This window comes from Garra rufa, chromosome 21, assembly GCF_049309525.1.
Source record: "Garra rufa chromosome 21, GarRuf1.0, whole genome shotgun sequence".
Taxonomy (NCBI): domain Eukaryota; kingdom Metazoa; phylum Chordata; class Actinopteri; order Cypriniformes; family Cyprinidae; genus Garra; species Garra rufa.
The window spans coordinates 30,638,482-30,652,355 of record NC_133381.1 but is presented as its reverse complement, the minus strand read 5'-3'; the positions used below and the strand labels follow the sequence as shown (position 1 = coordinate 30,652,355).

Here is a 13,874-nt window from a genome sequence, read left to right as displayed (position 1 = left end):
TATTTTAATAATAAAACACTCAAACGGATGTGTAAATGTAAATCGAATGTAACTTCAGGTGTATTTGTCCAGTATGGATGGCTCTCAACGTTTTATTGATGTTGTAATAAATAAATAAATTAAAGAACATTAAACAAATGATAATACTAATAGCCTTGACAGAAAAAAACAACAATTATCCATAAAATAAATTCCGAATTCTCAGAAACCAGTTTTATACACAGTAAGGTAAACTGAATTTAAAAATTATTGTAGCCTATACCCAATTATTAAACAAAACGTTTGATATGACTAGTTGTATGTGCAGTGTGATTATTGCATCACTAACATGGTATATGGCAAGAATATGGTATCATGTTATCAAATGACAAATGCGCACATTAAACAAGGAGGGGGGCAAGCGCGCGTGCACGCACGCACACAGCATATGCTTGCTTAAGCAGACATACTGTACAAACACGCTCAATAGCAAACACACTTCTTCACTCTTAAGCACACTGCAAAAATGCCGCGAGAGCCGGATTCACTCAGTCATCATCGTGCAAAGTGCCCAGAGGATAGTTTCCTGACCAAGAGGACCAAATGGCTCCAAGGACCCTTCACACGCGTTATCATAATAATTTATTTGGCTCATTTGAGACATGCTTTGGCACATCCTCAGTGTTTGGACTACCAGCCACCTTTCAAACCCCCTTACCACCTTGAGTTTTGCAGGCACTATGAGAAATTTGGTTGCTGTGATCAAAAAACGGACAACAGTATTGCAATGAGATACTGGGATATTATGGACCTGATGGGTGATGAAGCATATGCAGTGTGCGGTGATTTGGTGAAAGATATTATGTGTCAGGTATGTCTGATCCTTTATTAACAAAAAAGCTGAAATTCTGTAGTAATACTGAATACTGTGGTAAATTGCATGTTATGTTTTAAAGTGGTTTTTAAAATGAAATTTGAAGGTATGTGAAAAGATGCACTTTTATATTAATTATATTATATTATATTATATTATATTATAATAGTTTTAAAGAGTTTGCTTAGCAGAATAGTGTGTAGTCTAAATATCTGATATTTTAATACATTTAAATGCTTTCTTTAAATGATTTTTGTTTTTCTCAGTAACTGTCATTCACTGATGTAAAAATATGCAGAAATTTACAGTGAATTCTTTTATTAGTGGTCTTATTGTTGCTCATATATTTGGTTAGATGTGAGAGCTTTTAAAAGCAAATTCCAAATATAAAGACTGTGCCGCAGATATATCAGGCTCTTACATTTACATTGTTACATTTTTAAGTGATTTTGTAGTTTTCACTTGGGGAGATTAATCAACTTTTAAGGATGAACCAAAATCATTTATAGGGCAGGGGTGCCCAATTCTGCAAGTGGAAACTTGCTAAACTTTAGTTTAGCTCTGGTCCTAATCAAATACACTTAAACCACTTAAGCTCTTCAGGAACCCTTGATAATTGCAATCAGGTGTGTTGGAACAGAATCAGAACTAGTGTTGTATAGTTGAGACCAGGTAATTCGAGCCAGGACAAATCTGAAAAGGTTAAGTCAGAGAGAAGGATGTGTATTAGTCTGAGTCAGGTTTTAGACCTAAAGAGCAGAGGTGTCCAATCCTGCTCCTAGAGGGTCAACATCCTGCAGAGTTTATCTCTAATCAACTCCAAAAAACTTGCCTGGAAGTTTCTTGTGCAGGGATAGGCTACGTCGGTCCTGGAGTGTCGCTGTCCTGAAGAGTTTAGCTCCAACCCATAAAACACACCTGAACAAGCTAATCAAGGTCTTCAGAATTACTAGGGCTACAGGCAGGTGAGTTTTTTTTTTCAGGGTTGAAGCTAAACTTTGCAGGACATTGGCACTCCAGGACTGACATTGCCTATCCCTGTTCTAGTGAGTCTGAAGAACTTGATTACCTGGTTAAAGTGTGTATAAATTAGGGTTGGAGCTGAACATTGCAGGACAGTGGCCCTCCAGCAACAGTTTTGGGCATCCCTGCTAAAGAGGGTGTGATCCAGTGTGGGCAACTCTGGCCCCTGAGATCCACTTTCTTGCACAGTTTAGCTCTTACCCATAAAACACACCTGAACAAGCTAATCAAGGTCTTCGGGATTACTAGAAGGTGATTCTAATCAGGGTCAGAGTTACATTCTGCAGGAATATTATCTCAAGGGCCAGAGGAGCCCGGTCCTGGTCTAAACAATTCAGTCAATGTAAATATATTTTCCTTCAGGGCAGGGGTAGGTAAGTTCTGTCATAGAGAGAGCCACTGTCTTGCAGAATTCAGCTCCAACCATGGAAAAACCTCACCTGCCTATTGCCTTTAGTAATCCTGAAGATATTAAATGGCTTGCTCAGGTATGTCTGATTAGGGTTGGAGGTAAACTCTAGGACTAAACTTGCCTACCCCTGCGTTGGGGTGATAAAGACACAATATAGCACAGAGCAGATCATATGCAAATGTCGCCACAGACATGTATCCACAGGGTTGTAGTTTCCTGTTTAATACTGTAAAGCTGCTTTGACAGTCTGTATTGTAAAAAACGTTATATAAATAACAGTGACTTGACTTGACTTGACAGTACTCAAGCCTTGACTTGGTCTGGAATCTGAGTCAGAGTCCAAAAGCTCCCAAGTCCATGAAAATGGTCTTGGACTCGGACTCAACATGGGCTCAAGACCAAGTCAAGTCTTAAGTACTGCAACACTGGTTGGAACTGAACTCCCAACCACGTTCCTGGAGGCCCCCAACACCGCATGTTTTCCATGTCTCTTTAATCAAACACACCGGATTCAGATCATCAGCTCATTAGTAGAGATTTTAAGACCTGAAATGGGCGTGTCAGACAAGGGAAAGATGGAAAATTTGCAGTGTTGGGGGGCCTTCAGGAATGTGGTTGGGAGCCACTGCTCTACAGCAATGCAGAACTCCAGGAATAGGTCTGGGCCCCTGTTATAGACTATAAGATCGTGGGTGGGGATTTTGGTCTTGAACCAGTAAGCTGCAGAAAATGTAAAAAGTCTAGTTAATTGTAAGACTCTTAGACTCTAAAACTCTAATTGTATTGCTCATTCGCAGGAGTGCTCTCCTTACGCTGCACATTTGTTTGATGCTGAAGACCCGTATACTCCAGTGCGGCACCTACCTGGACTGTGCAATACTTACTGCTCAGACTTCCATAGCAAGTGCCATTTCGTAGTCAAGTACCTAACCAACAGCCGGACGCTTCAGGAGACGTGCGATAAAGACCGCTCGCATTTCTGCAACCTCATTAACCTCGCTGACCAGGACTACTGCTACCCCAACGTCCTGAGGAACAATGACCTGTACAGCAATCTGGGCAAAGTGGTGGAGGACACTAAAGGCTGCCTACAGCTGTGCTTGACGGAAGTGGCCAATGGGCTGAGGAACCCTGTGCTGATGGTCCACAGCGGAGATGATACCCACCGCATGTTCGTAGCAGAGCAGATTGGCTTTGTATGGGTGTATCTGAAAGACGGCAGCCGCTTAGAGCAGCCCTTTCTCGACATTAGCGGGGAGGTGTTGACTACACAGTGGCTGGGAGATGAAAGAGGTTTCCTTGGTCTCGCCTTCCATCCGAAGTACAGAAACAATGGGCGCTTCTTCATCTACTACTCCATTTTGATCAACGGCAAGCTGGAGAAGATTCGCATCAGCGAGATGAAGGTCTCAGCTCATGACATGAATGTGGCAGACCCCCACTCAGAGAGGTTAATAGGTTTGATCCAAGTTATGTACACATGTGTTAAGGGAATAGTTCATTCAAAAATGAGAAAAAGATGATTTTCTCACCTAATGTATTTCCATATTCACATGGTTGGAACTACAAATCTCTCAGCTTTTTGTATAAAATAAATCTTAAAAATGCTGTAGGTTTTAAATTATGATATCTCATGCGAAACCTCAATGGTTCTTTCGCATAAGTTGACCACGTCATTGAAGTTAAAACTTGTTTTCATCACGCAAAGCTATCATACGGCTTCAGAAGACTTAGAATATTGTGCACTATTGTGGCACAGACCTTTTTATGGTTCTTTTATGGTATTTTTTTGCCTTGAACTGTCTTTTTATCGAAAGTACTGCAAGAAGGATTACAAAAAAAAAACAGAATAAGGTTTTGAAATTAAGTAAAGATGAGTAAATAACAGAAAATTAATTTTTGTGTAAACTATCTGTCCCTTTAAGTTGACAGTAGATTTGGAATAGTAGGCTTTTTTATGCGAATTTCCTCCTAAATTAAATTGTACTCTATATCTACAGAGTTCTTCTTGAAATTGAGGAGCCGGCAGCAAACCATAATGGTGGGCAGGTTCTGTTTGGTCTAGACGGATATCTATATATCTTTACAGGGGACGGTGGAAAAGCAGGAGACCCTTTTGGCAAGTTTGGAAATTCCCAGAACAAGTAAGGACAGTTTTAAACTAACATTTTGAAGCATTCAAAAATAATTGGTGTAGAATTAATAGTATGACTGTCACGAATCATGCTTAGTGCTTTGAAAAAAACACTTTCCACTAACTCCCTCTTAAGACACTTTATCATAAAAGCTTTATCTGCTATGCAAACATGTTTCAGATCAGCATTGTTAGGAAAAGTGCTTCGGATTGATGTGGATGGTAGCAGTGTAGATGGGAAGCCCTATAAGATTCCTCCAGACAATCCCTTTGTCAAAGACCCTGATGCAAAGCCAGAGGTCTACGCCTACGGTGTGAGGAATATGTGGCGGTGCTCGGTGGATCAAGGGGATCCGCTCACCCGTTACGGGAGAGGAAGAATATTCTGCGGCGATGTGGGTCAAAATCGATATGAGGAGGTTGATATCATTGTGAAGGGAGGAAACTATGGATGGAGGGCCAAAGAAGGCTTTGAATGCTTTGATATGAAACTATGCCAGAACTCTTCTCTAGGTGAGCTGGATCGCAGAATAACCACACACATATTTGGGTCAGAAAAAGTGACAGATCAAATGTAGCATTCCAAAAATGTTTACTGCTCAATGAAACTGGTTATTTGAGAACATTCCACTGGCCAGTCAATAAATGTCTGCTCCTGCTGTTTGGAGATTGTTAATTTTGAGCGTTTCAAATGATCTAATATCTAAGCTTCTGTTATTCATACAAGGAAAGCTGATGATTTATACTGCCAAAAACACTATAAACATATCATAAAACTAGACCCCGAGTCTTAAATTTTATTACAGCATTTTTTTTTTTTTTTTCAAACTTGCTGAACTGCAATTTCACACATGACAAGAAATGACGTTTGGTGACAATGAGGTCTAATGTAGTCACTGTCTTACATTTTAGTCTGTTTATCAGAGAAAATTAATGTAAAGCTTCTGTAAGATGTGGACTATAACACACAAGTTACTTCAAATTTATACATTTTTTCTGTCCTTTTTAGAGTTTGGTTGTATCTATGTAGAAAGCATGTTTGAGATTCTGGATTCATAAATGAATGTTTTAATGAAACAAAGAGAATAATTCAGGATAAAAGCAACAGTGTTGAAATGATAACTGAAGGTGCTTTTTAGGATGACATTTATTAAAATTTATTATAAGTACTCATTTCCTTACACAATTACTCCTTTTGAAGCCCACAAACATGTTCTGTTTTTTATAGATGACATTCTTCCGATATTTGCATATGGACACCATGTTGGGAAATCCGTAACCGGAGGTTACGTGTACAGAGGATGCGAATCACCCAACCTCAATGGTCTTTATATTTTTGGAGACTTCATGAGTGGGTAAGAACCAACTCTCTTTCATTTTTGAAAAATTGTCTTTCTAACTGTCTTTCATGCATAATCAACTCTCAATGAGAGCTATAAAGTTACAGCTCACGAGAGTCATATGTAGGTCATTCGGTCACTACTTTTTCCTAAAATATGTCTGGGGGAAATGACAATTCAAGCTTTTTTTCCTCCTCAGACGATTAATGGCTCTGGAGGAGGATAAGAAATCTGGGAGTTGGAAGGAAAGGAATGTGTGTATGGGTGACACTAAAACCTGCTCTTTTCCTGGGCTTATAAATCATCACAACAAGTTCATCATCTCATTTGCAGAGGATGAAGCAGGTAGGTTTATGCACAGTACTGTAAAGGCTCAATATAAATAATATGTGACCCTTGACCACAAAACCAGTCTTAAGTAGCATGGGTATATTTGTAGCAATAGCTAAAAATACAACATTGTATGGGTCAAAATGATAGATTTTTCTATTATGCCAAAATTTATTAGGATATTAAGTGAAGATCATGTTCCATGAAGATATGTTGTAAATTTCCTTCCGTAAATATATTATTTATTATTTTGATTAGTAATATGCATTGCCAAGAACTTCATTTGGACAACTTTAAACTTTTTTGCACTCTCAGATTTTCAAATAGTTGTATCTAGGCCAAATATTGCCATATCCTAACAAACCATACATCAATGAAAAGCTTAAAAGTGGTTTTGTGGTACAGGGTCACATATTGCAGTAGTTATGTAGCTGAAAAGCATATATACTATATACAGTCAAGCCCGAAATTATTCATACCCCTGGCGAATTCTGATTTAAAGTTACTTTTATTCAACCAGTAAGTTTTTTTTTTTTTTTTTACCGGAAATGACACAGGCCTCTCCCGAAAGACAATAAGGTGATGTACATCATTGTGGAAAAAAATATTTCTCAGCTTTTATTTACATTTGAACAAAAAGTGGCATGTCCAGAATTATTCATCTCAATAATCAATAGAAAAGCCTTTATTGGCTATTACAACACTTCCTATAATTGCTGACCAGCTTTTTAGATGTCTCCACTGGTAATTTTTGCCCATTCATCTTTAGCGATGAGCTCCAAACTCTTTCAGGTTGGAGGGTCTCCTTGCCATCACCCTGATCTTTAGCTCCCTCCACAGATTCTCAATTAGATTTAAAGTCCCCCTGAAATCAAAATGAAAGTTTTTTGGCTTTTAGTATGAATATATTAGCCTTAAGATTATCTATAGTGTGCTTCAAAACAACGACAAAATTCGCATATACAAGATATGGGCATTCAAAACTTATAGTCTCGTCACTTCCGCCAATATGAATCAACGATTTTGATGATATCACCGTACACTTCAGTTTCTCATTAAATGTTCTGTCCAATCAAATACTCTCTAGAGTCCGTATTGTCCCGCCCCCTACACAGAGACGCAATACACGGAGCAGATCATATGTGCGATCGGCATGTATTAAACTACACAGCCTCAGCATGATTATGAGTTTCATATTGAATCTGTGGGGTAATTTATTAGTCTGTGGCTGTTATAAGCTACAAATGCGGCTTTACCGAGCTTAACGGCTCTGGCCCGAAGATATATAAATGGAACGCTATTGGCTATTCAAAATAAGTGGGCAGGGCTGGGCGATATGTTTTTGTTTCAGTTAAAAGCACGTCACCGCATAGAATAACGATGCGTGTTTCAAGGCACTTCAGTGGACCTTTAAGTCAGGACTCTGGCTGGGCCACTGCAAAACGTCAATGTTTTTGTCTGCTAACCATTTCTTCACCACTTTTGCTGTGTGTTTTGGGCCGTTGTCATGCTGAAATGTCCTCTAGTGCCCAAGGCCAAGTTTCTCTGCAGACTGCCTGATGTTGTTGTTGAGAATTTTGATGTATTGCTCCTTTTTCATGGTGCCGTTTCCTGTGATTAGGTTCCCTGATCCACCGGTTGAAAAACACCCCCAAAACATTAGGTTCCCACCACCATGTTTGACAGTGGGGATGGTGTTCTTAGGGTTAAAGGCTTCTCTTTTTTTAAGCCAAATGAAGGCTACATCATTGTGGCCAAACAATTCAATTTTTGTTTCATCTGACCATAAAACAGAAGACAGGAAGTCCTCTTCTTTGTCCAGATGAGCATTTGCAAAGGCCAAGCGGGCTTTTGTGTGCCTTATCTGGAGAAGTGGTGTCCTCCTTGGTCTGTGTCCGTGGAACCCAGCGGTGTGCAGTATCCGTTGGACTGTCTACCTTGAGATGTTGCCACCAGCAGAGCCCAGATTCATCAGGATGGCCTTGGTGGCGATCCTTGGATTCTTTTTTACCTCTCTCACTATCCTTCTGGCCAGCACAGGTGTCATTTTTGGCTTCCGACCACGTCCTCTGAGATTTTTCACAGTGCAGAACGTCTTGTATTTTTTAACTTTTCACTGTAGCCACTAGAACTTTTAAAACATTTAGATATGGTCTTATAGCCCTTTCCTGACTTGTGAGCAGCCACAATGCACAGCCGCAGGTCCTTAGTGAGCTCCTTTGTCTTTAGCCACGACTGTCCACAAACCAACAGCAGAGAGCTTCTGTTTTTCACCTGTTGAGTTGATTAAAACAGCTGTTCCTAATGAATCAGAGTAATTAGGATGCTTTAGAACAGCTTGGACTATTTGGAATGGTATAGAACTTTGGATTTTCCCATAGACTGTGACAGTTTGCAAAGGGTATGAATAATTTTGGACATGCCACTTTTTGTTCAAATGTAAATAAAAGCTGAGAAATATTTTTTTCCACAATGATGCCTCTTGTACATCGTCTTATTATCTTTTGGGAGAAGCCTGTGTCATTTCTGTAAAAAAAAAAAAAAACTTGCTGGTTGAATAAAAGTAACTTTAAGTCAGAATTTGCCAGGGGTATGAATCATTTCGGGCTTGACTGTACGTTTGTTTTGTTTTTTTAAAGGAGAACTTTATTTTCTGGCAACCTCCTACCCAACTACAACGTCTCCTTTTGGCACGCTTTACAAATTCATGGATCCATCCAGGTAGGTATATTTTGCTACCTTTGGATACATTTTCTACTTAAACACATTTGTCTTGTAAACAAAGGCAGTATCAATATCACCATGCACACACATACAGTAATGATTCACAAAAATTTATTGTTGCCTAATCTGTCACTGTATAACCCAACTATGGACAAATTCCCTATTAAAAGATTTCTTAGAATGTAACAGATAAGTCTCAGTTAAGACATCATGCTGGGAGACAGAAGGACTACAGGACGTGTCAGTTTGAGCGTCACACGGTCTATATTCCTTTGGAATCTTGGAATCTGTTGCGCATGCTTTCACCAAATGGTTTCCATCCAGACTTCTGGAAATCTGCTGTTATCTATCTATCTATCACAGATCATAAATACTAATCAGTAATAACTTAATGTTAATGTCTGATGTATGGAAATGTCTATTTTCATTTAATTCTATTACACTGCATTTAAAATAAGTTGAATCTAGTAAAAGATAAATAACTGACAAAATGGTCTTTATAACAGCCTGAAATAACAACATAAGTAACCAAACATAATCTTTTGCTTTAAATGTTTTAAATAATAAACTGACAGATAAATCAAGAGTCATCCTTCTGGAACCAGCAAGACTACGGGAGATTATCGGCACATCTGAAATCAATCTCACTAATAGCAATACCATACATTAATCCCAGCTGTTCTGTATTCTTTATTCCTTCTTAAATAGCCAAGTGGGGGAAAAACAGTGGTGCATTACTAATAGAAGCAGTAGAAGGTCATTTTCCTCACGTACACACACAGCCTTGTATATACATTTACATTGAAATAATTACGATGCCCTTTCAAATTTCTTTTTTACCTCACGGCACTAAAGGAGGCCTACATTTTTAAGGTTAATCAAGTTATTTCCTATGCATCCCCTCTGTCTGTCTTTATTTACAGGAGGGCTCCTCCAGGAAAATGCAAATACAAGCCACTTCCCGTAAAGGTCAGAGGGAAGAAAGTGCCATTCACACCTAGAGAATGTAAGAACATTTTACATCCTAAAAAAAAAAAAAATTGCACTGTGAAGATGATTTTTCGGTGTCATAAATAAATATTATTGTATGTTTTACAAGAAATATAGTATCTCAGGTTTTTTTTACTTCACAATTTCACATTTATTTCAATGTGTTACTTTTTTTGTATTTGCTAGCTATTTTTTTTAATGAAAATGGTTTCTACATCAATTTTTGTCTATCATTTATTTTATTATTTTTGTACATTTCAAATATTGCTCATTAGGGCTGGGTTTTGACACAAATTTCACGATTCAATTCAGTGCAGATTCACAAGCTTGATTTGATTCGATTATTTGGATATACAGTTAAAGTCAAACGTTTACATACACCTTGCAGAATCTTTAAAATGTTAATTATTTTATCAAGATAATAGGGATCATACAAAATGCATGTTATTTTTTATTTAGTACTGACCTGAATTAGATATTTTGCATAAAAGACGTAGTCCACAAGAGAAAATAATAGTTGAATTTATAAAAATGACCCAGTTCAAAAGTTTGCATACACTTAATTCTTATTACTGTGTTGTTACCTGAAAGATCCACAGCTGTTTTTTTTTTTTTAAGTGATAGTTGTCCTGAACAGTTAAACTACCCGCTGTTCTTCAGAAAAATCCTTCAGGTTCCACAAATTCTTTGGTTTTTCAGCATTTGTTTTGTATTTGAACCCTTTCCAACAATGACTGTATTATTTTGAGATCCATCTTTTCACACTTCTTTCACACTTTTCACACAGGTTCAAATGCTCACTGATGCTCCAGAAAAAAAAAATGCATTAAGAGCCAGGGGTGTAAACTTTTGGACAGAATTAGGATGTGTACATTTTTCTAATTTTGCCTAAATATCTTCTTTTTTTATTTAGTACTGCTAAACATTTAAATGGTGGCAATCATAAAAACTTGACAGATTTATTCAAACATAAATGAAACATTGAAGAACAGTAAAAATTATAATGAATATGTTATATGTTGCATCTCCTTAGCAAAATGCTCCTCTAGAGTTAATTTTTCTAGCTGACTAACGAGTTTATGGTCACCGAATATGTTTTTACTGAGGTAAATGTGAAGTTACATGACATTGCTTAAGAGCTGTTATATTGACATCTTTGTGCAACACTGATTGAACATTTACATTAGACAGTATATGGATTTTGGTAAGTTGTACTCTTTCTTTTAACATACCTTCAAATGCTTAAACAGGTATGAAAGCGCTTCTGCTTTTCTTGAACATTAAACAGTGCCAAAACAGCATATATTTTTTGAATACTGTAATATAATGGACAGAATTGAGAATCTAAGACCTTGTTTTATATCAAATGTTACAAAGCACAAAGCTTATTGCGATTTATTGGATGGGAGGTGCACTACAATGATCTGTTAATTAAGGCGAGACACTGCAGGTGAATAGGGAAAAAAAAATTAACTAATAGTTATCATCTTACTTACCCAGTTGATTATTGCAAACATTTTTTGTATTACAAGTTTTCTAAAATGTTAGGTTTAAATATGCAAATGAAGCATTATTTAATGAAATATGCGTTAATTTGCATACATTTCTAGTACAAAAATCTAAACACTGGATGAAGTCAGTTTTAAAACTCTTGTTTAATTTTTTTGACATAGAGTCAAACGTTTTTACAGAGGGAATTGTTCAGAAAAAACAGACAGGAAAGACTTTTTTTTTTTTTTTTTACCATTTTTTGGGGAATAAAATGTATAAAATCAAGCAAATCATATATGAACAAATCCCTCTGCAAAAACCTTTATGATATAGACAGGAATAAAAATTTTAAGTTTGGTGTGTGTGTAAGTGTTATTGAAGTTTGAAGAAAACTGCCTTTAAAAATATGCACTGTAATTGAAATCTATTGACACAAATAGATAAAGTGCTATAAAAGAAACACTTAAGTGTTTTTTGGATGTTTTCTTTCCACTAGTCTGAAAAAACACTTTATGAAAAACCCAAAAGCCCAAAATCTCAAACTTGATAGGTTCATGAAAAAAAATGCACTTTTGCCTGCAGTGTCTCCCCTTAACTGAAAACAGGGTACTAAACGATTCTTGGGATTTTAAGAATTAATATTGTTTCATAACATTTTTTGAAGAATTTTTTTTTTTTTTAAGTGACTGTGCTTGGCATAAGCGAAACACCTACAAGATCACCGCTGGAAAAGATCATAATCCCCACTAAACCACCAGGCACACGCCAGCCCACTGTGGCCAAACCTACCACATCTGCACCAAAGAAAAAAATCCAGGGCAAAACCACTGCGGAAAAGTTGCGCCAAGAAAAGTTAAAGAAGACGACTCAGGCAAAGGAGAAGCAAATCAATGTGAGCACAAAAACACTAAAGAAGTTTCCTCCTAACAAGAAGTCAATGTTACAAACCAAGAAAGACAAAAAAGCCACAGTAAAGCCGTCTCGCAATCTCAAGCTGTCCTTAAAAGGAGCTCCGGAAAGAAAGAAAACCAAACCAACAAAACCTACAAAACCAACTAAGCCAAAAGATGTGACAAAGCCCAACGTCTGGCTGCAGAAGGTTAAAGAGACTGAAAAACAAGTGAAGAAACCCATGAAGAACAAACCTAAGGTGACGGTTTCTAAAAAGAATCAAGACAACAGTAAAAAGACTAAAAAAAGCCCTCTCTCAAAAAAGAGAAAAGTGTTTAAATAAGCCATGCGTGTGGTGTAGTAATTAGACGGTAGTAATATAGTGCAGTAATGAGAATTCAAAGATATCCTGTTCAAACAATGTATCGATTGAATAGCAGCTTTGAGGTCAGTCAGATGTGTGATATGAGAGGGCAAAGAGAAAACCACAACAGTTTTGCGCCAACTGTTGATTTTGTTTAGCGTGCAACACAGAAGCATTCTTCACATGTTGGTCTTATTTTTGGAATGTGGTTAAGTAATTAGTTTGGGTAAAACTAAAATTAAAAGGAGAAATTTGAAATAAAAAAAAAACAAAAATGCTTTTGAAAGCCTTTCTTAAACCTAACTCTTTAAAACTAAAATACATTGCATTGTAAAATGTGCTAATTTTATGACATGCCTAAGAAAGGTCTAAAATACAGATTCTGAAATGTAAACCCAAAGTAGCACTGCTTTGCCTTTAATAGACACAGACAGAAGGCAAACTTATATATACCATGCATAAGTCTTTCTTGGTGCAAGTAAAAATGGATCATTCAAGTGTTTTGGCTTGCTTACAGTAAAATAATTTTTAATGCAGATGTAAACTACTGAGGGTGTAAATTAGGTATTACATACTACACCCTTGATGTTTGACATACTAGATTAACTACAAAAGAAATTTAAGGGGAACCACTATTGCTGAACAGATTTTCCAATCCAATCCAATCCAATCCAATCCAAAACTTTTCTGTTAATACTTTTCAAATATGCAATTTATACTACTTACAAAAGTAAAACAGACTTTGCAACTTTTGATGACGAACAACTGAGCTTTTGCTAACTGTTATTTAATAAAACATTGAATAAAACACTTGTGCTTTTAAGTGCATTTTCAGTTTGCCCTTTTTTATGATAAAAAATCACCCATGAAGGAGAGTGTAATGTACAGTATCTTATCTGCCATCATTTACCTGACAACATCCTGTCAAAGCAAAAACCAATCCATCATTTAGGTGTCTAATCATCTTTCTCCAAAAGGCTATGCTGTGCTTGTTTCCAGGTAAGCTTCATCACAGCATAAAATGCTTTGGGTTACTTACATTATTTCAAATATGCATTTTATACTTGTACAATATGGTGTAGGCAATTCTATACACAGCTTAAGTCAAAAGTTTACATACACCTTGCAGAAGCTAAAAAATATTAATTATTTTATCAAAATAAGAGGGATGCATGGTATTTTTTATTTAGTACTGACTTGAATAAGATATTCCACATAAATTACATTTGCATATAGCCCACAAGAGAAAGTAATAGTTGAAGTTATAAAAATGACCCTGTTCAAAAGTTTACATACACTTGATTTATAATACTGTGTTGTTA

The 13,874-nt window shown here is 36.8% G+C and overlaps 1 protein-coding gene across 1 annotated transcript; it reads left to right on the top strand.

Moving 5' to 3' along the window:
• Window positions 1-459: 459 nt before the first annotated feature.
• On the top strand, window positions 460-13,380 carry hhipl2 (HHIP-like 2). The gene is made up of 9 exons (XM_073827208.1): window positions 460-850; window positions 3,086-3,738; window positions 4,289-4,432; window positions 4,604-4,935; window positions 5,651-5,777; window positions 5,962-6,107; window positions 8,732-8,813; window positions 9,740-9,822; window positions 11,981-13,380. Exons 1-9 carry the CDS (start codon window positions 506-508, stop codon window positions 12,529-12,531), a joined length of 2,463 nt encoding a protein of 820 aa, XP_073683309.1. The 5' UTR covers window positions 460-505; the 3' UTR covers window positions 12,532-13,380.
• The last annotated feature ends 494 nt before the right edge of the window (window positions 13,381-13,874 follow it).

Bases quoted from the DNA above. Each gene is read 5' to 3' on its own strand.
- hhipl2 (XM_073827208.1), top strand. From the start codon at position 506: ATGCCGCGAGAGCCGGATTCACTCAGTCATCATCGTGCAAAGTGCCCA. The intron at 4,936-5,650 runs GTGAGCTGGATC...TGTTTTTTATAG, and splicing joins ATGCCAGAACTCTTCTCTAG to ATGACATTCTTCCGATATTT. The intron at 6,108-8,731 runs GTAGGTTTATGC...GTTTTTTTAAAG, and splicing joins ATTTGCAGAGGATGAAGCAG to GAGAACTTTATTTTCTGGCA.